At 40.4% G+C, this 22,996-nt stretch overlaps 1 protein-coding gene across 5 annotated transcripts in view; it reads left to right on the top strand.

Moving 5' to 3' along the window:
* The window catches only part of sox6 (SRY-box transcription factor 6), a 133,179-nt gene extending 111,099 nt beyond the window's left edge, over nucleotides 1–22,080 (top strand). For all 5 annotated transcript variants that reach the window (XM_085342992.1, XM_085343063.1, XM_085343216.1 and 2 more), the window contains 4 exons: nucleotides 7,569–7,674; nucleotides 14,113–14,286; nucleotides 15,185–15,401; nucleotides 16,866–22,080. In XM_085342992.1, the coding sequence (XP_085199118.1) occupies nucleotides 7,569–7,674; nucleotides 14,113–14,286; nucleotides 15,185–15,401; nucleotides 16,866–17,172 (804 nt within the window). In that variant the 3' untranslated portion in view covers nucleotides 17,173–22,080. The remainder of the gene's footprint in view (nucleotides 1–7,568; nucleotides 7,675–14,112; nucleotides 14,287–15,184; nucleotides 15,402–16,865) is intronic.
* Nucleotides 22,081–22,996: the final 916 nt, after the last annotated feature.

The following is a 22,996-nucleotide window of genomic DNA, read 5'->3' as shown; positions in this document are numbered from 1 at the left end:
ATTGCCCCCATCATCTTCATCCTTTGGCTGTAATAAAGAACAGTCAGTTGTAATTCAGCAGTGAAATGAGAGAGAAGCCGAGCGGGTCTTTTGCTGATACAACAAGCCAGCAGACTAGAATGGTTCGAATAGCCGAGATAAAAGCTTTCACTTTGGTCAGTTTCAGAATATTAATATTTTAAGAAAGCACCTCACCTGACATAAATATGGCGTGGTCTTTAATAACCCCCCTCCCAGTCTCTTGTTTGGAAGTTTATCAAAGTGAGAGCTTACATGAAGAAGATTCTGGAAAGGTAACATAAATGGGATTAAGGAGAGGTTAAGATCATTCAGTGTGGCTGTTAGAGGGGGATATTAAATATTGATTTATCCCACTGTAATGACCGGGCAGAGGAGTGGGTCTAAGTGCTGCTTAGAGATGGATCAATTCATCTTTTCATATAAAGTGTATCTGAACAGTACAATGCATTCCTCCCAAACCTTTATCACCATGACTCTAGCTCTCTCTTTCTCACTCTCCCTTCCTGGCCATTGACCTAGGAGAACACTGTGTAGATCAGACTCTGTTCTACGGTATACAAGGCTTTAACCTGAGGACATGTGAAATATTCATGTTTTACAGGAGCAGATTTTCCTGCTTGTCTTTTTATTTGTCTGTTTTTACTATATCCCATCAGTACAATAAAACCTTTTACAACCCTTCTGCAATTTGCCTTTTTAAAATATTTATCTATAGGTATTATTGTCTGCAGAGGCAATTACTTTGTTCCATTATTTACCATCTCTTCCTCACACAGTGGAAGCTTTTACCTAGAATGCACCAGTATGCCTGCAGTCATATACACTACAACCAAATCCATTTGTAACCATTTGAATTTTTCCCCTCTATAATGCACCATAGCTTCAAGTGGACATGCTGTTTTTCAGGGTCATATGAACCATAAGAAGCATCTGCGTGTATATGTTTTTACTCAGATGTTGCATGGATGCATTTTTGACCTGAGGTACCGCCTGCTAATACATTTCCACTGACTCAGCAGGACAGAGCAATCATTTCAAATCATTCATATCAAATGTTCAAGCTGAATTAACACATGAGAGATGTAGAAAGCTAAATATTTCAAAAAAGTTTTCAATAGTAGGCTTGTATCGCCCCATTGTGACATATACTGCATACATCTACATAACGAAGTGATAAAAGAGTTTTCGTTTTTATGTAATTAGCCACATTAAATAAAGACAAAAAAAATCCAAGTGGAATTCAATACATTTAAAAACTGGCCAAGTGTACAATCAATAGTGTAATTGTCTGGAAACTGCAAACTGCCTGTTAATGAGCAGAGGAATTCCTATTAAGAAGAAAGAGTGTTAATTGAATGTTCAGCCTTAGTCATTCATGACTATGTGACAAAAGTCATTTTATACATTTCATCTATTATGTGCACACACACACAAGCAGTGTACTACATACTGTTTGATCATGTGACTAAATCTGCAGTTTTTTTCACAAGTGGTGCATAAACAAATCTCTAAAATAGGAGCATCAACCTCTTTTGCTTGAGTTCCAATAAACTGTAGTATGTGATGTTCTGGAGGTGTCAGATAAAATATATTCCTCTGCTGACATGTCCCTAACCGGAATCAAAAGGGGAAAGGTCAGTGCATTAACCTATCGAACTGCCCTTTCTGCCCCACAACTCTCCTCTCCTCAGTATTGATGACTACAATTGTCCATTTCCCGTTTCCCAAAGCTCAGCCTGTAAATATTCAAATGAGCTTACACTGGTGCTCCAACAAAATCCAGACTCCTAACCTATTGGTTATAGTGGTTATACTGTTCCCCCGTGTGTGTGTGTGTGTGTGTGTGTGTGTGTGTGTGTGTGTGTGTGTGTGTGTGTGTGATGCCAGGACTCTATTCAGGCAAAGCCCTCACAAAGACTTTGAATATAATCTTGTCTGGTTTGCAGCCCTGGAAGCAATTTTCTGCTCCTTTTCGACTGCTGTCTTGGAAATTGCAAACCAAGGCATTTTGGCTGCAATGTAAATCCTTGGCATACAAGGGTTTGCCCATCCAAATTAGATTATGCTCCGCTCCCAGACACTGGCTGTAGCCAGCAAGTGCTATTGTGAAGATTGCTTACATTAATGCTTTGTCCAATTGTTCAGCTCAGTCAAAAGAATAAAAAATAATGTTTGACTCGGGATAAAATGCGCCTGTGCATGGTGTGTGTGTCTGCGGGCTCCTGTCCCAGGTCAAGTCTTTTGCTCTCCTGCCTCTTCCCCAGAAAGACATCAAGAGTCCATCTTGGTAGGGTCATTTGGCGATGGTGGCTCCATTATTTTCTACAGTTGTCATCTAACATAGTGCATTTCTGGCTGGCTACAGTTGATTAGAAATGCTGCTGGCCCTGGTGGCTAAGACCTGTGATGCTGTAGTCACCACAAGGCACATTCAACAAAGGATGAGGAAAAGAATAGGCTACAAAGGACCATTTATAGTCTATGGTATTGTTGCAGTAGGACCATGATGGCCAGAGTGTCCAACAAGTCTTGATGTGTTGTCTGGATGTGAAAGGCGTTTTGGTAGAGCCGCAGTTTGTAATATCCTGCTGTTGGTAACCTGAACAGGTTTGATAAGGCTGGAGATTTAAGCCCAACTTAACATCGAACATTTCTGGTTCATCAAGAATTGGAAATTCGTAAAAGTACATGTTGTCACCACAAATTACCTCAGCGGTGCGGCAAAGAAAATAGGAACTGAAAACCGTGTTAGAAATGTTTCGCAGCACTCAGATTGATACACAATTTATGTTTCAGCGCACGCGGGCTGAATTGAGAATGACACAGTATTGCGACATTTTCCTTCCAACCACATGTGTAATGTAATAACATGATCAGAAAATGTTCATAGTAGACATGTAGAAGTAAATAAACTGTTTCAACTAAATTTCAAACTAGCACTGAAGGGTCACACTGTGTGGGTTTGTCTTGTTTTCACTGCAGCAAAAATGATCTTGAATAATGAAAATGCTTTTTTTTTTTTCACGAAAAAACGAAACTCACAGAAAGCACACAAGAGGTTAGCTTACAAGATGTTTAAGTGGTTTAATTTAATTAAATTAAAGGCCTTTTAAAACAAACGGGTTGATGCCCTGGCAGTACAAATAGGACTGGAATAGCCGGCCATCTCCGCTCTGTGTGATGTTGAGTATGACTACTATGGAACAGATGCCAGGCTTTTGTGGCTGCTACTGTTGATTCTGCTGCTGCCTGCATTAGCCTTAGCAAAGGGACATCTATGGGTAAAAAGAGAGCAACAGCCTGCATGAAAGGCACTGTGGGTTTACCGCATGGCTGGATGTACTTAACATTTAAATGGTTCAAAACTAGCAAAAACTACTGGAAAGCTGCAGACTTATAAATAACCTTACAACTGGTTACAATACAAATACAAAACAGATGAGGTGCTGAGCTGTGAGAAGCTGCAGCCATGTTAAAGTGCAGTCTTTGTCTGCATCAGGACTGGGACAGATTGTTGAGGGCTTTAGTCTGAGACCCTCAGAGTCTTCACTCAAGGACTGAAGACCACAGTGGTGACTGACACTTGATACACAAAGCCCTGCATTGTGGTCAGGACTACTGCCTTCAGCTTGCCACATACCAGGTGTGTGATATAACTGGAGCCAGTTCAGCACATTATCAAATATAAGCGGGAGTCCTGTCGCTGTAAAAGCTTGAATCATGAGATCTTAATCATATACAATCATACACTTTCCAGTGTGGTGAGATTTAGTTTAATGGTTCTCACCAAGTGCAGTTGTAACTGCTCTCAGAATTCATAATGGGACTTAAATGTTTCATTTAACTGTGGTGTGAGAAATGTAAAGTTTCACTTACTTATTTATTTTATTTATGTAGAAGATTCAGTTTTCATTTCACAGCCAAACCCGATCCTCCAAACCGAGCTGACTTCCAAAAACTGCACCACAGTTAGTTTTCGCTGTACTTTTCTTTCATGTGTATTTGACCAATCCCGATCCATCTGGATTTGCCTTTGCCTTTTTGACTAAAGCTATTTGCAAAGGAGAGAGTGAAGGAGTGTCAGGATTGGCAATGCGTTGCCTAAATATAGGGCGGAGTAGGCACAATGCACAGGGCCGTCCGCCACCCGCCTCTGCCCAGAATACACCCTGTGGGTAGAGCAGAAGGCCTCCGGCACATGTTCTGTGGCCAGCCAGATTAAAGCTTTCCTTACAACACTGACAAGGGCCCTTTTGGGCTCCCTCGCCCAAGACGTTACACAAACTTTGCTATCTACCCCCTTTTTTTTCTCATCTTCCTCTGTGACTCACAGTCTCCCTGTGAGTTCCCTCACAAGCCAGCCATGTGCAACTGAACAGATACATGTGTTACCAAACTTTAAAGACAAAAGACTGCACAGGCAGGGCAGATGAGATTATTGTGGGTGGCAGTTCTCCACTACAGCTCTGAGTGCACTGCTATAATTTTAGTTGTGGGGAGGAGAGCTGCATGCTGAAGTCATTTAAGGGAGGGACAAGTTGCTTGCCAGCGGTCGTGGTCAGAGTGGGAGGGAAATGATGTGTACTGTTATATCTTTTGTTTCCTTTCTCTTTATCTTTGTCTATTCACACCAGCCTCAATTTGTTCTTATTTTGCGTTGTTTCAATACATTTTCCTCAGCTGGCCTTGTAGCATTTATGTTTGGTTTTTGCTACTTTAAAAACCATATATACATATATATATGTGTTTGGGTTTTGTTTTGTTTTTTTAAATATTGGCCATATACTGATTGGCTCCCTCTTTCAAAGTCTCTCCCTCTCTTTCTCTGGCAGGATGGCTAGCTTCCCCAGATACTGCATGTCCTTTGCTACTTCTCTGTGTCAGAGTGATCAGTAAAAATTTAATGACACTATAAAATAATAAAACTGCCATTAATTTATCACAGCACTTGATGCGTGTGCAGTAAAGAAGCATTAGTTCACTGAATCTTTTCCAACCTTAAAACAAAACCGGGATGCTTTGCGGATAATTTACAGCCCTAATTTCCAGTCTATTTCTAATTCACCGATATAAATTATGGAAATTATAACCAATAAGTATATTAAGCTCAGTATATAAAATTTTATGAAAATTTGTGGTACCATATTGCACAGATAGTCTGATATTAATTAGCATAGCACACAGGAGGGGAATACTGCAATTAGACCATTACATTACAGCACGTAAAAGAGGTTGTATAAAGTATATGTAGATGTTTTTCCACTAACCACAACCTCCCCTTTTCTTTTTTTCCTTTTTTTTTTCCTTGGGTCAAATTAAGTAAAGCTACCTCAAAGACAAGAGCTTCATTCAGTCTTGTCCCGGGCTGTCTGGTGTGCTGATGCTCACTAATCATATGACTTTGTGCGGTGGAGAAAGAAGTTCAATGCTGAGCTAGCCATTAATGAAATTCATTGACGGATGGTCCCTGTTCTCTTTCCTTCTCAGCCCAACATGATGCTTAATGATCATGAGTTTATAAAAGGACTTGATTGATCAAGAGGGAGCAACGAAGCGCAGAAGAGGGACGAGATGACTACTTTATTACAGACACACACACTACCCCATGAATGCCGCGTCTTCTGAGCAGACTGTCCAAGTAGCATCTGAAGCAGCACCATCGCCCATCCAGCTAATCGCACTTCAGTCACTTTGTCATCAGGCTGCTAGCTTCTTTCATTAAGAGCAATAATGTGGCTGGGTGATGAATGCGCGTCTGTGCGTGTGTGCGCGCGTGCTTGCTCGTGCGTGTGTTGCTTTACACAGAATGTGACACAGAGAGAGGCACCATACTCCATCTTCGCTTTACAAAGTGTCCTCATGCCCAGCAGGGACCACCACATATGTCATAATTAGAAAACACTTAAGTAAGCAAAGGGCCGTCAGATAGACAGCCTCTAATCACAGGCCATAAGCAGGTAGTGGTTAATTGTACATCAGAATCACTCAGCTGGCCATAAATAATGACTGCTCCTTCAAGTATGATGGTAAATTGCAGTGCTCTTTCTGTCTCTTGCGTGGTCCTTTCTTTTGAGGAATAGTTCTTGAATAAATAAAAGCATGAGGAAAATCAAAATACTGTGAAAGGCCTCAAATGGACTTGAACTATCTTCATTCTTCATCTTGTCAGAATTTTTAACCCCCAACAAAAAAAATGCACAAAAGGAGAATTTAAAAAAAAAAAAGAAAACATTTTAAAGAGATTTCTTTTTTTGTTGTTCTTGCCTCTGTCACTATAATACATTTTGACTTTTTTCACCAGCATGATTTCATTTATCATAATAAAAACAAATAAGTTCGAATAAGTCGGCTAGCTGGCTACAGGCATAAACTAAATGTTTGCGGGCACAGTTGTTAGAGCTTCTTAATTTTTTATCACCTGGGGAAAAAGAACTTCCCTGTGGGGAGAAAACGTGAAAAAACCCAACAAAAACAAAACAGTGGAATGCCTCACAGAGGAGGGGCTCAAAGATTAATGTGTTTGTTGGTGTCGTTGCATGAGGCAGGGGAGCTGTTAGTATTGTGTGGGGACTCTACCTGAGTGTCTGCTCAGACTGCATGTGATAGGCCTGTTTAGAAAGAAAAGAGGCAGAGGTCAGCGCAGACAGTGCATCTTTGGCAGAGATTGAACGTGCACCCTGGGAGTAAAACAAATGCTTTTTTCTGAATGGTGGCAACATGCCTGCTTTTAGTGTCATCCAGGCAAACCTGGGAGGGGGGGAGATTATTTGTATCATGCAGAGTCAAAGTGTCCATCTCCTAGTTGAGTCTTTAGAGAGGAAGACAGCCCTTTGCTAATGCCCTGTGTATTCACTGAGGAAGTAGGTCATTCAACAATGGAGCCAGCAGCAGTCGGCACTCTCCCCTTGCATAATACATTAAGTGTAATGTGCAGCAACTATTCAGAGACCCCCCGAAAGCTGTTATTTTATTCTGTAAATGCACATGGACATGACATTTAATATTGTCACGGAGCGCTGAATGACAGGGTTTCATTGTGCGACAAGTACAACATGATGCCAAGTTTAATCTGAGCACAAAGAAACATGACAAACGGGAAAACACGGTGTGTTCTCCAAAGCATGAACTCTGAATAAATGATGGGCGCTGAGCTCAGGGCGCTGTAGACTGGAAGGCAGGATGTAAGGAGAAGATTACAGAGGAAAATCTGAGCACTGCAAAGAGGGCCACGGCCCCATTGTGTGCTCGGGATCACAAAGTATCCTTCTGTAAATCTATTTAGAGCACCCCTGGCCCTCACTGTCTCGCTGCCTCCTGTCATCCATTATAACAGCTACAGAATAGAGAGATGAGGAAAAAGCTGCATCTAGCTCATGTCAAAAGAGCAGCTTTTCAAAACAAACTGCATTTATCAAAGACACTTTTTTTTTCTTTTCAAATTTTCAGATTTGTGATGGAGTTTGTTATTTTTTTTTCAGCTGTTTTGTCACTGTAAAAAGGTGTATATGTGCTGGTTTGTTTACCTGACTCTTTGTATATCTCTGTAGGAAAGAGCACACTTTGACAGCATTGGGCACCACCTTGGCAAGCTGGGTGAGGATGGAAAGCTTGGCCACAGAGTTATTGACCTCACCAGGCCAGAAGATCTAGATGGTAAGGCCATTATTGGGTCTCTTGTTTTGTTTTGTTTTATTTCATTGTTTTTCTGCCTTTTCCCTTTAATTATTATTACATGCTTTTAAATTCAGTCCTTACATCGGCATAATTTGTAACATTTTACTCAACTTTCTAAACTATCCGGGGGGGGGAAATATTAAGAGCAATGGGTGGATTGTCTACACACTCAAAACTGAGTCTACCTTTTAAAAGAAAAGGGAGTTTTGATGTGTAATAAAGGCCTACTGCTCAGTACTGCATGCAGAGCGGTTGGGACAGTTGTGTGCAAGAGAGAAGTGGTGAATGCCGTTTGAAATGAGCCATCGCTCTGAGGTTTTCACAGGTAGGTGAGCGAAGAACAAGGGTGCCTGAGGACAAAGCTGGCTTTTTTCCAAGCTTGACTCCTGTTGCTGTTGTTGCTTGTCTGAGGTCCTGGGCGCATGTGTGTAAATTCTGATTACACCAGTGTGACAAATCGTCATCTGCTTTTGTGGAGCTGGCTCCTACACAGGAGCAAAGAGTTCCTCAGTGCAACTAATATTTGTCTGACATAAATATTTGTGGCAGTTTCCATGGGACTTCAGAGCCAGAGCAGAAAATAAAATGGTTCTGACTCATCTTTCATGCCTCAGAAAGTCTCGGGGCAGAGGGATAGATATTTCTCAGGACAATGTAACACATCGGCATTTTCCAATGAAGTTTTAGGCACGTTTCAGTTCAGTTTTAGAACTAAATGGTCTTGCTCAGTTGGTTCACATAGACTTTTTTAAAAAAAAAATCTTGCTATAAAAATATTTGTTTACCAACTTCAAAGCACATTTAGTTTCACATCACACCCAATTCTGAAGATGAGAATTAGAGGTGCATTTAGTGGATTCATTTACATGTTTCCCATGTAAGCCACAGCAGAAGATCCCATCCCACCCGTCTGACTCCTTGGACAGATGTGTTTTGAGTGCTCATTCTCCCAGTGGTAACCCTCCCTCTGTGGCTACTGTGGAGTCAGGACTGAAACAGAGTGCGCACCAGGGAAGTTCTGTCCTTTTAAGTCCTGTTTAGAGCCGAGGGAAAGGCTAGCACCAGACACCGCACATCAGTTTTCCCAGTGGGTTATGGATTAGGAGCAAGCAAAGGTTAGAGGAGAGAAGAGGTCCTCTTCCCAAGGTGGGGGGGTGGCTGGGAGACAGGGCAATGGACATAACTCAAAACACAGTTAGCATTTCTTCTATTACACCACATACATACATATATATATATATATATATATATCGGTCTGTGTCTTTAGGCTTTACCAACAGGAAGGCACGGAGATGAATGATGTGAAGCAGGATTTTGAGATGTGAACCACAAAGTATTTACTCTTCTGAGAACATGCTTACATCTGAAATCTTGTGAGGATTTTCTCTTCCTTGAACCAAAGAAAGCTCGGCTCCCTGGCATACCATAACATAAAGAAATATACAGTGCACGAAAATATTCTGTTTAATAGCATAAATATGAAAGCATAGAAAACATTAGCCTTCTAGATTATGTAAGGTCAAAGGTCATCCAGGTGCCAAGTATTTTTTTTCAATGTGAATAAGATCTGCTGAATTGAAACTTGTTCTAAAAAATTACCATAAAAAACCACAAATGTTTCTATGACAAAAAGGCAGTTTTATCCAAAAAATGTAGCATCAGTAACTAGTTTTGGAACAACCTATAAAAATAGGAGGCAAATGAATTTGGAAACATTTTAGCCCCCTCCCCCGAGTAGATCAGAACACACTGCACATACTTTTGGTGTTTCCTGAAAGGGAAAATTACTGGGTGCACCACCTCACCCATACATAGGGTGTGAAAGCCCATTGGTGTGTAGCAGCTTTCCATCCAGAACAGAGTAACCGCATTGAGCAGGCACAGTGACTTCTGTTATCGCGGCAGTTCACAGAAAGCTTTAGGTTCTTTAAGCTAATATTTGCAAAGCAGGCAGAAAGCCAACTCCGAACAACCAAAAGTGTGTGTGTGTGTGTGTGTGTGTGTGTGTGTGTGTGTGTGTGTGTGTGTGTGTGTGTGTGTATGGGAATGGTTAAAAAATAGGAATAGATGGGATCACAAGCCACACACATGATCCCTTGGCAAATTCATTAGGTCTTTACCAAATACCACAAAAGCCTGAGCCCTGAGGCCCTTCGTTCATTCACATATGGCAGTATGGAGCTGCCATATGAGGTTGTGTGTTTGTCTAAAACGCCCCCATCACTCAGGGTCTACAAAGAACAAAGGAGTTGTTGAGAGATGTGTGCAGGCAGGAAACAGAATTAATCTAAAAGCCCAATGAGATAATATCAAACAAAGACTGAAGAACAAAAGAGAAGCTTCAGCTGAGAAGTGTCCTTGTGGAATAGGATAAGAAAAACAGTAGTCTTGCACTTTTGCTACAGATCACTGACAATGAGTTTCTTTACATCGGTAGCTCAGAGCTGTTGTGAAGTGTTATATGGGCTGATTGTTTGAAGATGTTTGTTTTTCTTCTGCTGTGAGTCTGTGGGAATCAAGCTCTGGCTTTTATTGCCGGGGAGTTTTTCTGGAAGAAAGCTTAGATGAGAAGCCTTTGACATAATAACGTGTCAAGTCACAAAAACAGTAGGTGCACAGGTCAAAACAATCAATAAGAAAGTTCTGTTTTGAAGCTGGCAAATTGAAATTTAGAGCAAACGAACAAACGTGTGTATTTCTCTGTGAGTGTCAGAGGCCGAGAAGTTGTGAAAGATTAAACTAAATGCATAAGACAGCTGGCTCTGCAGGCAAAAGTAAAAGCTGCGGCATGTTGAAACAAGCTGCCTGTTTGTTCCCAAGTTCCCACGTGTGTGCATGCATTCACACACTATCACACACACACACACATATACACACAGAGGGTATGGAAACCCAAACGATCCCAACTGGGTACTAAAAATAAGACAATTGGGATGTTTTAATGTGGTTTACATCACTTGTGATTTTCACCGGTTTACTTAGCATGCCACGAACTCAGACTGGACCAGAGCCACTGAGCGCCGCATCCTGTCCGTCCACACACATTAATCTCGCCTGATCCTGCTCTGAGGGAGAGGCTCTATTGTCAGTAGTAAATGCCTTCACTCAGAGGTGTTAGATTTGATCCCAACAGGGAGGGCTTGGCAGGTTTGCGTGATTGTTGCCTGCTCACTGAGGCTCATCCTTTTTGAGCGGATTCCTGGGTGACATTATGTGTCTGCCCATAGAACAAAGATGAGTAAGGAGGAGGAGAGGGGGCAGCTGGGGCAGCTTGCTATATGGTCGAGTCTGAGCCTGCAGCTCACAGGTGTGACAGGCTGTGGGGCCTCACTACATTCTCTCTCCATTTCGCCCCCTTTCTTTTTTTGTTTCCTTCTTCCTCGTTATTCACTTTCCCTTTTCGTTCTTTATTCCACCGTGTGCGCACACACATAGACACACACACAATCATTCTTTCACACTGTAATTCATGCTGCTCATCTGCAGTGTTTCCAGGAGAGACAAATTAAAAGGGGATTCTCATATCGCTCTGTCACACTTGAGCTGCGGGCCTCATGAATCACAATAAATTCTATTAAGCAGCACTCCCTCTGTTTCGCTCCCTCCCCAGCTACCACCCAGGGGGCCTGGCCCTGTCACCGCTAAACATCTGTGTTTATTTACACAATCACACACCTAACTAACTGATTCCTAAATGTCCTGCCCCTCCTGGAAAACAATAGTTATTGCTCATTTGCAAAATGTCAGAGCAGCGTTGCGATTTTCTGCAAAAATATGGAAACAACCTGGCAGTAAATTGCATGTTATAGTTGCAAGCAATTTGCTGTGTGAATATACAGGATGTCCCCGATTAAGTCATATATATTACAGGGGTTGAATAAGGAAGCAGTTCTGTACTTCAAGGTGCTTTCAGACAGATCACAGACCTCGCTGCTATTTCAGGTTAAAGGTCTTTCGCAAAGTTGGGCTGTTCGTTTCTCCGAGGCAGCTTCCATCACTTTCAGTATTTTACATATCCAAGCCACACAGCGTCTGCCTCGGAACAACTTACGAGGTGCATCACTCCTGTTGTTCAAGTCTGCAGTTTTCTGCAGCATCTGACAGAGCAGAAAGCGATGCTTTTCTGCGTGCAGTCATGTGCAGCAAAAGACCATGCCTCATCTGGATTCCCTCCAATGAACCTAGTCACGTGGCTGGTTTCCTGGCTAACTATGGATGTGGCACTAGGTGATGGCAGGCAGTTGTTTTGTCCCCCCCCCCCTTCGCTCTACATAAGAAGATCACCTCTGCCCATATACATGCGCACCAGTATATAAATTGCTGAATCAGTGTCAGTGATAGAGTAATGGCACGGCAGGCATCGTAAATTACGGCAAGCGATCCCAGGGCGCAGACACTGGCTGTCGTGTCTGAGTGAGCGCTGCGCTCCTGAGCTAATGAATACCTTCATCTGGCCCCGGCAGTCAGCAGATTGCCCCGCGTTGATGGATACTGTCAGCCCTCCGCCACACCACATTTCATTGCACAATAAACATGGTTGTCAAAACCAAACAAAGTGAAATCAATTCATCCTGTACAGTGAGTGCATGCTAAATGAAATTAACGTACTGTGGGGTTCGGTGGCAGCAAAGGTAGTGTATTATTTTTGAATTCATGATGGCTTTCGGGCCAACAGCATTTGAGGGAGCTCAGCAAACAGAGTAAAACGCGGTGCTTGCAGAGGTAGAGAAAGTATTTCGAAAAGTAACAAAAATCTCTAATTTGGTGCATATTTTACAAGACTGTGAAATTAAAAGAACACAGGCGTCTAGATAGCAATGATGAGGAAACGCATTTATATATGGTTAAAAGGACATTTTGGCAACTGAAAATGAATCTAAAGTTATAGATAACTATGCATTTATTACCTTTCTCTGCATATGTAATGTTTAGTCTGTCTATTTAAGACAAATAGAGAGACCAGCAAACACCTGCAATTATATGAGTTTGACTCATAAGTAAATACACCTTTTTATTGGCTTTCCAGGTAAAGGAAGGGATCATAAATGTGGCTCTTTGGCTGTTAAACATGAGCTGCTGAAAAGTCAATTCATCTGCTTTTGCACTGTGAGAAACAGGCTTTTCTACTAGGTAGGTTAGACCTCAAGAATTCTTACCCTGTAAACAAAAACAAAGTTCCAGCACACCTTTATCTCTATTGTACTGCAAGTATGATGCCTTTTTAAAAAGACTTGTCTCATATAATAATTCTGAAAACAGGACATGTTCTTTTGAAGCGAAGACACTTCAACTCTTGAGGCTGAAAATGCTGCAGTAATACCTTCAGTGATTAGAGCAGGGCGAGGCTTCTGTGGATTTGGAATTAATGTCTCTGCACAGCCCTCCATTACTCATTAAGAGTTTGATTTTGTTTATCAACTGAAATAATAATAGAAATCAGACCCCAGGTAACGTGTGCCAAGGCTGCTAGTGGAATGGTCTAATGAGAAGGCTTCACATGTGGATGATGAAATATGCATGAGTCATCCCAAGCTTTCTTTTCCAGATTTGAGATCATTAAAGATGTATCGTAGCATATGGAAGGCTTTTTTTGTCTTATTTTTCAAGCCTTGTTTATCAACATATTTTTGTTTGTTTAAATATTCATACTGCTTTTATTTAATTCTTTCACATCTTACATATAAAAGGAAGCAAATGCGCATGCAAACAGAAATCATTATCAGTCTGATGTACAGTTTAATACTGAGAGAAACTCTCTTATGCTGATTGTGAATGCCCTGATTGAGAAACAGCACTTTGCAGAATCGGCACACTCTCCCAGCTAATGTGTGCTTGGTTTGTTTGTTTGTGTGCGTGCTTGAAGGAAAGAGGAAGAAAGTGAGAAACAAGGGGAGAAAGAAGTGTAAACCGAAGGGGTTTTTTGTGCATATATATGTAAAATGGAGTTTGGCTTTTATAAAGATTTGCAAGAGTTTGTGTTTCCTCGCTTTTTCTTTCTTTTTCTTTTTTTTAAAGTCAGGCTCAAATCTTATATTTATGTTGGCTGTGAGTCTGAAATATATGTGCACAAGTAGAAAAGCTGGACTTGTGGACAGAGAACTGAATTATTCTTGAAGTCAAAGGGCTCCTCCTTGTTCTCTCTGTACTGCTTTTGGATAGACCCGATTTAAAGAGATCAGGTCCACCTTAAACGCCATATTCAACCCTGTAGACTCTGTTGAACAGTGTTTGCATCTCTGCACTCATTTGAAATAATTGTCATGATGGAGATAGCAGATGAAGGAGAGTTTAAACATGGCTTGTCACTTAATGTCTCGCCACGCTCTCTCTTCTTGTTCCTGCCCTTGTTTTTTCCGGGGTCCAAGGAAGTCAATGGCTCTGCAGATAAACCCCAACCCTATTATTGTTGGCCAACAGGAGGCGCTGGACCTACCGAGGCGCGAGTCTTCAGGGAATCTCGGGGAAGAAACAACAACGAGCCCCACATTAAAAGGCCAATGAATGCATTCATGGTGTGGGCCAAGGATGAGCGGCGCAAGATCCTCCAGGCTTTCCCCGACATGCACAATTCCAACATAAGCAAGATTCTGGGTAAGACTCTTTAAAAACATACAGCTGTGAGCACTTGACTTCTTTGCTTTATACAAAACTGATAATGATGCACCATTTATAGTTTAGTTTTGGTTTAGTTTTATAGTTTTGCTAGAACCACAGCTTGTTTCATAGCTTTTGACATGCTCAAGAGCACTGTAGTCAATCTGAGTTTTTCAATTACTAATGGTGTTTCTCCAACACTGACTTACCAGGCTTTTTTTCAGTTTTGCTCATTCTCATGGGTTTATTGCACTCGGAAAAGCATATATCTTAGAAAGTGTCTGGCGTCTAAAAAAGAGAGTATGCACGTTATCTCGTAGACCACTGTGCATCAGTTCGCCTCAGCATACAGATGGATTTATAGCCCATCACTAGCATAAGTGTTTGTCATGAAAAATGACAGAGACTAAATGGGTCTTGTCCCCTCAACACTGGAGTCCATACATCAGAGCTGTTAAAAGTGCTGTCATCCATGCCAGTGTAGGGCACTTCACCGAGCTGCAGTATTTACTACTCCAGCTTGTTGTTCCTTACTGTTTGACAGTAAGGAAAAAGCCTGCCTCTGGTTTCAGATAATGTGCACATGCAGAGCTATCAAGAGATTGTTGTGCAGCAGACAGTAAATCTATGCATGCGATTTTTCTAGAAAACGTCCACCCTTATTAGGGGTAACTCTGTATTAAATTAAATCTTGATGCAATGTAGTAAAAAGTAAAGGACTATGAATTTCACATTGCATTATTGGTTATTTTATATAAGTGCAAGGTCACCACCACCTCTCTGCTTATTTTGTTCAATTAGTGGTTATGTTTAAGAGCAATGGATTCCTGCAGTTTCCTACTATCACAAACAGTTTTTCTGGTTACTGAAAATCTGAATGTACTGTGCTGTGTAGGTTCCCGGTGGAAGTCCATGTCTAACCAGGACAAACAGCCCTACTATGAAGAGCAGGCTCGTCTAAGTAAGCTTCATCTAGAGAAGTACCCAAACTACAAGTACAAACCACGGCCTAAGAGGACCTGCATTATTGACGGAAAAAAACTCCGCATCGGAGAGTACAAACAGATGATGCGTTCACGGCGACAAGAGATGAGGCAGTTCTTTACTGTGGGGTAAGTACACAGTTGTGATTAGCCCAGCCTTGCCATACGTAATACACAAGAAAATGCAGAAAACATGTGCATGCAATGCAAAGCAGTGTTTGCAAAAGTGAACGCTGAGTTAACCACTGTTGCTAACTCAGCAGCTTAATTCAGAGGGTTACTAATAATTTAAGACAATAGTAATCTCCTGATGGAGCACCAAATACAGACATTATTACATATATAAGCTCTACGTGTATATTTACGTAAGCGTGGACAGCAGCAGTCTAAGGCTTAACACTTTAATTTACTGTCACGGTCCTGGGTCTCCTGACCCAGCGTTTTTAGTTCTTTGTGATTTTTGTATTATTGTACTTGTGTGTGATTTATTCTATGGCTTCTAGTTTTGATCCCTTGCCCTTCATGTCTCTCTGTGTCCCCTCTGTTCTGTGTAATTGTGTGTCTTTGCATGTTTGAGTTTCTTGTTTTCTGTCACTCTGCATTGTGCATTATGTTCTCATGGTTGGTTTTTTGTTACTCTCTCTAGTCTAGTCTCTTGTGTTCCCAGCTGAGTATTTCCCTGTGTATTTTGGTTCTTAGACCTCTGCCTTATGGTTTATGTCTCTGTATTTCTTAGTTGCTGTCTCCACTGTGTCAAGTTCGCGTCTCTGTGTGATACTTCCTGTTTTACTTTGATGGTCCGTGTCTCATGTGAATGCGTCCTGCTTTGCTTGTCTCGTCAGTCCTGATTTCTCCCAGCTGTGCCCTCCTTCTGTGTCTCATTCCCCTCGTTACTTCCCAGTGTATTTAAACCCTGTGTTTCTCTGAGTCAGTGTCGCGTCGTCCCTCATGCTGTGTGGATCTCCCTGTGTGTCTCTCTGTGAGTTTTCCAAGTTCCCAGTTTAGATTAGTTTGTATGTTTTTTCCCTGCCAGCAAATAAAGCTGAGTTTTGAGTTCACCTCCCTGAGTCTGTGAGTCCTGCACTTTGGGTCCAACTCCTGCCTGCCGCACAGCGATTCATGACATTTACTGTTTGTGGTTATCAGGAGAGTCCTTCTCCAGGTGTTCCCATGTCAGTCATAAGATTCAGTGGCTGGAGTATCAATTATCCAGCGCAAAAGCAGCAAAGAGCAGCAGGAGCAACGTATTGGTTTTATGTCACCAATAAACTGGGTAGTGTTTCTGAGCGGCTCAAAACGGGAGTTGTCAGGAGTACCTCTCTTTTTCCAAATCATTTTCACAGAGCTGCTGGCTTACAGCAGACTGCTGTGGGAAACCCGTAATCCAGCCATCTCAGTTTAAGTGCTGTAAGAAAAAAAATCACGCACTTTAGAGACATGTAGCCACCAACCTAAGCAGCAATCGCACTATGAGCACCACTGAGCGCTTTTTCCGTGTGCTCTTTTTCCGATTATGCTGATCACTTTTTAATCAAGTGCGTCGTGAAAACTGATTGCATTTAATATAAATGTATGTGTTTCTTATACATATAGGCAGCCACCGCAGATTCCCATCACCACAAGCGCCAGCATGGTCTACCCTGGGGCCATCACCATGGCGACCACCACACCCTCACCTCAGATGACATCGGAGTGCTCAAGTGCCTCAGCGAGTCCTGAGCCATCCATTCCCGTCATTCAGAGCACCTACAACATGAAGCTAGAGCCCACTGGCATGGTGAACAACAGCGAGCCGGTCAATGGCGAGGATGAAATGGACATGTACGAAGATTTTGAGGACGAGCCCAAATCAGACTATAGCAGTGAAAATGACACACAAGAGCCAGTCAGTGCCAACTGAGACCTTTTAACCGAAGAGGCCAGTGCAGAAACAGTACTCATACAGGAGGATGCCCAGAGGGCTGGTCTGATCTGAGGGAGGGAAAGAACAAAAGAAAACAAAAACTACACCACAAAAGGTTTGAACATGTTTAAAAAAATAATGATTTATCATATCGAAGCCAGCATGCAGCTGTGGCTTCATCTGAATCAAAAGCTATTTGGTCTTAAGTGTTTCTTTAAGTGTGTGAAGCAGTTTGGTTGTGGTAATTTATATATATATATACATATATATATATTTTTTATCTCATTGTTTATTTTTTGTTAAGATCATGGACATATAGACAATTAGGTTATTGCCTAAAACAAAAGACAACTTGAAATTACAACCTTTGATATGAACCTAGGTAATTCTTACTGTCATTTACCTTCTTTTCCTCTTCAATTAGATGATTTTGCTACATTACCTAACTGTTCAAGATGGGAATAATATTCTCACTCAGGTATAGCGTGCCAGCCAACAGCTTGTGAATGTTTTTAATCAAGAGATAAATATGAACAAAATATCTCAAAATGATAAGGAGTGATTCCAACGTAGTACAGAGGCTAATTACACATTATTATTATTACTATCAGTAATATTATTATTATTATTGTGTTTTTCTTTTTGTTATTACAAAACAACCTAATTTAGTGCGCAAGTGCCAAACATTTCAAGTTGTTTCAAGTCTTTGAGTCTTAGACAATCTCTTCATCTCTTAATGCAGCTTCATCATCCAGTCTTTCTTTAATTTACCCAAACAGAATAAACAAATTAAACTCAGGAACTTGGAAGCAGCAAGCTCTGCAGGAGGTTACAATATGTTACATCTGTCGACGGTAGCTTGTGATGCTAGCTGTTCTTTGGGGAGGCCAATGCAGTGATCATCAATGAAGCCAGCCCTTTCATTTCCTCATCCCTGTCCACACAGAGCACCGTGGCATCCTTCACTTATTTCCAGCTCTGCAGTCCACTCTGACTCACCAAGATCTTAATCAGAGTGATTGTAATCAGGCCAGAATGCTAAAGGGCCAAAGGCCTCCAATCTGTGGGATTGGAACAGTAGCGAAAGGCAGCTTTGGTGGCATTACAATCTTAAATTGATGTTGTACAATGTGTAGCTACAGTGCGCTCTGTTAAACACTTTAGCCCCATTTGGATGGCAAGTTTAAAGTCTTAGGTCTTAAAACGTAATTTTTTTTCTGATCTTAATTCTTTTTAGACATTGTAAATCTTAAACTGACACTAAGAAGTCTTAAAGGAGAGCACGGTCATCGGGTTGATGCAATGAGTTGATTACTGAAGTAGTCTTGAAAAGAAATGACAGTTTGCAAGTACATAGAGAAAAGACTCATATACAAAGGATAAAATACACAATTTTTTAATTAGTGCACTTATAAACCTTCTATCACCTATGAGGCTTTTGAAACATTTACAATAATCTGATCAGCTTTATACTGCTCTCATTGTTTGCACTTCAAAAAATACAGACTAAATGCAAGAATCAGAAAAGAGGCAACTCAGTCTTAATGTAAGTTTCAAACCTGACAAGTCCTGACCTTCCAGCGACGGCAGATAGATAAAGCTCATCTAGCGGTCAAGGCCTTGATGTTGAGACTCAGATCCTCTTTACAGGGCAGAAGGTCTAAGTGGCTCTCCTCCCTGCCATGCCCTGCTCTGACCCCAGCCTGTGGCAACCTCAGCACCCAGGGGGCGCCATCTGGCTCAGAGAAGGAGAAAACACCAGGGAAGGATGGGAAACAATAAAAATGGTGTGTGTGTCGCTCATTGTGCTCTCCATCAAAGTGCTGGAAATAAGGCCTCAACAGGGCTCCCACCCTGGCCCAATCACCAGGCACTGGCGAGCAGATGGAACAAGTACATCAAGCTGTGGGGGATTATTAAAATGACTGACGACTGGGTATCATCTGAAATACAGCATTATTAATGCATGAGTCCAGCTATTCCCCTCCCATGCCCTTGAACCTGTCCATTTCAGAGAGCGTGCAGAGCTTTTTTGGAGGACATGAATATCTCGTCACGAGCTTTAACTGGTCAAGACGCTCACTGCTGGTCACTGCATTTTTCTCCTAGCTCAAATTGGTACAGACGGTTCTTTAATGCTCTCTTATCTTCTGTACTCTTATTGTTATTACCCATCAGATGCTGGCTTATATCATTTAAACTTTTGGACATATTTATATTAAGTCATGTTTTCCCCTTTTTATTACCTCATAGATAATTCAGATTTTATTATTTTCCATTGCATCTTTTCTATATTGTTCTCATTTTGAGGAACACGTCATGAAGATGCTCTCCTACAAACAAACCCAAGTGGATTTCCCTCCAAGTCAACCTGTTTGGTATTTCTAAACTGTTTGCTCCTGTTTGCTGGCGGTTAGATGTATTTGTATGCGATTGTAAATATTTTCATGACTATGCCACACTACTTTAGTGGGCTGGTAGTTAAAAAGGACTCTTCATGGAACTGAAACTTGACTGAGCTTAAATAGCAAAAAAAAAAAAAAAAAAAGGACAAAAAAAAGAACAAAAAAAGAAAGAAAATAATGACAACAAGAACTCACAAAGAGACAATGTTTCATAAGTGTTATAAGCACTGGATATAAATTGTATTTTTATCTATTCTGATTAATGTGAAGCTGTTTTGAGGAAAAACAACACGAATGAACAAAATTCCCCAGTTGGACTCACGTGGGTTTGCTCTCACAGTTACCAGATTTGAGTCTTTTTTTTTCTTCTTTTTTTTGTCTGCTTGTTTTGTTTATTTATGCAAAGACACATGTGATGAATGGACACTTTGTTTAATCTTCAGGGCTGCCTAGAGGAGAGACTCAGCACAAGAAAAGTGAGCAGGAAATTCAACAGCAGGCTCAGTGAGCCATGAAAAACCAGACTTCAGTGCATTGTATATTGCACGACATATTTATTGTTTGCCACTGCTGGCTCTAAAATTTTGAGTTAAAGACATCATGGACAATCAGATGAATAAAAAAAAAAAGAACAAACAATTTAATGAATTGGAGCTAAACATAGTTTTCAGTTAATTCTCCATCTCATTAAGATTTAATTGTAAATACAACATAGGAAATATATTTTTGTTCATTAGTGAAGTATAAGTTATGTATTTGGCTGTTTTTTTTTTTTTGTAGTATGTGGTTTCATGTTTTTAAAACCTGACAAGTCACTGTACCTCATGTAGATGCTTATTTTTTTCCTGCTTATTAGAAGAGAGCAGCACTGGTCCTGAAACAAAAAGACGAACCTCACTCGCTTATGTTTTCATGATGCTCCCCAGACAATTTGAATAATCAACGAAAGCTAAACTTGGTAACGAGTATGGTACTTATTCAGACAACAAGCACTTAAAAGAATTATTAAATCGTGTGTTTCCAATCATCATAGAACTTAAACGGTATGCTGTATAATGCTCACTTGTGCTTTGTGTTTAGAATAGCACTCATAGTATGTGGCACTTTTTTTAATGAGTGCAAAATCTGAAAAAAAAAGAGTCTGCATGCATTTGGCTTGCATTGACATTAATGTAACAAACAAATGTTTTTATGAATGACTGCTTCAAACACAAATGATTTTTTTATTGTTTTAAATGTGGGAGCGTGCAAGTATTTATTTCAATTTATTTCAATGTGGCAAAATTCACAGATTGTGCATTCTTCTCAGTTAATTCTCTACTTGCCATCTTTTTGTATGTTGCCAATTTTTAATGAACATGTCCATGACTATCCAGCCATCCCGAAAACGTAGCCCTCACAATTTGTTTCTTTTCTTCCAATTGCTAGACTCACAAATGGTTTCAACATTACTTACTGTAATTTGATTATTTTTTTTTTCCGTCTGAAATTTGTGATGTGTATATGGTGGGAATGTTCTCTGTGTTAATTTAATCAGCACAATTCACTGACATGCTGGACTGACATGGTAGCTGCTGTTCAGAAGTGTAAACTTTTTTTGTTCAGGATGACATTTATAGCCGTCTTTGGTACTTTGCTTTTTAGCGTTGTTTCTCAAGCAACACTGTGTGGGGCTCTTCTATCACTGGAGCCACTGTTTTGAAATTGCTGGCAGCCTGATACAATTTTCCGCCTAGAAATCTCTTATCCCCCCCCTCCTCTGGCAGGTACCTAGGCCCATGGAAAGTATTGTTTTGGCTGTTATTAGAGAAATGAATTAAATAGTGTCTGTTGCTGCTTTAAAAAAGTTTATGTCGGAATATGTAAATAGTTTATCATAATATCTTGTACAGTCCAATGTAAAGTTTTTAATTCAACTTAAAAAAAAATGTTGCCATCACGTTTGTGTTCACATTGTTCTTTATACAGTACAAAAGGTCAATTATTTGCTAGGGATATTATTGCTAAAAAGAAAAAAAAATTAAAATGTTACTTAGTTGTTTTTTTATTTTATATTTGTTTTGTTTTGCTTGGCTTCAAAGTGTACATCAGCAAGTCTTTGGTTTCCATGTGCAGTATTGACGTGAGGTAAACTTAAGGTGAATAATTTTACATTGGTGTGTGTGTGGAAAGCAATTTCTTTGGCTTTGGTAGTATTAATACACTATATCAAGTAAAAACAAACCGATGATGGACACACTGGGTGCATCTAGGCACCTTAAGAATGTGTATACTGTATATGATTAAATTGTCCCCACAGGATCAATTCAGACATATTGTAACACCATATTTCTGTAATATCTCTGTCCATTGTAACAATGCAGCAGTGGGCTCAATAACTGCCTGTTTTAGCTCATTTACCTCAAGAAGTTCCTCCTTTTCTGTAAAAGAGACAGAAATTGTGTTACAAAAAGCTCACATCACTCCATCTTTTGTACTGCTGTTGACACTTACAAATTAAAGAGACATTTTGTTTTAAGATTTGTGTAATCATTTGTATTGTCGAGGCGTTTGTTACATTCTTTAAGTCTGCAATGTAAGAAAACCGAGGGCTGGGGAACAGTTAGCTGATGTCGTTTTACACCGTTGGCATCATTGTGCTCCACAATGACAGCAGTATATGAATCTCTTTTTTGGGGGGGTAGAATCGCTGTCTTCAACTGATAAGTCAATTTTGATGCTCAAGTAATCAAACTGAAGACAATTATGGACATGAAATCAAACCAGCCTTGCTGTTTTGATGACACTTCTTCATTTATAACATTTTAAGAAAGTTTTGAGAGAGAATTCAACATTTTTGGTCTCTGCCTGATGGAAACAGATGGATGGATGTAATCATTTTATAATAACATTGTATACAACTGCACTGGATTAAGGATGTTGCCAGAGCTGATACTTACAGTACCTTTGGATACCAAAATTCTGAAAACTCCAAAGTACTCATTTCTTTCAGTAGAATGTAGGGTTATTAAATAATTGATACTTGGATGGAAACCTCCATCTTTACACACACTGCTGGACACAGAAAACCATGTGAACAGTAGCACAAAAAATCTTTGTGAAGCATCTTAAAGACATCCTGGTCTTTATGAAGAATTTCATGCACTCCCTATAGCCCCTGTTTTGACACTGACGTATTAAAGCATTATCATAAACATTAATCTGGCCAGTTAACGGTTAGCAATTATTAATATTACCCATCTGTTACGTTATTATTAAGGAAATGGGTAGCAGCTAATAATTACATGATAACATTAACGTAAGAGCTAGTCTGCAGCCATCATTAGTCCTGTGCCTCTGTAACAATATTAATTTAATCTGTTAATTTAACAGGATAACACAACCACTTGTGAATAAAAGTAGTTATGGTCCCAGAT

Source organism: Diplotaxodon limnothrissa, linkage group LG1, assembly GCF_057381915.1.
Source record: "Diplotaxodon limnothrissa isolate DT_005_m linkage group LG1, D_limnothrissa_male_GT1.1, whole genome shotgun sequence".
Taxonomy (NCBI): domain Eukaryota; kingdom Metazoa; phylum Chordata; class Actinopteri; order Cichliformes; family Cichlidae; genus Diplotaxodon; species Diplotaxodon limnothrissa.
This window is presented reverse-complemented; position numbering and strand designations above follow the sequence as displayed.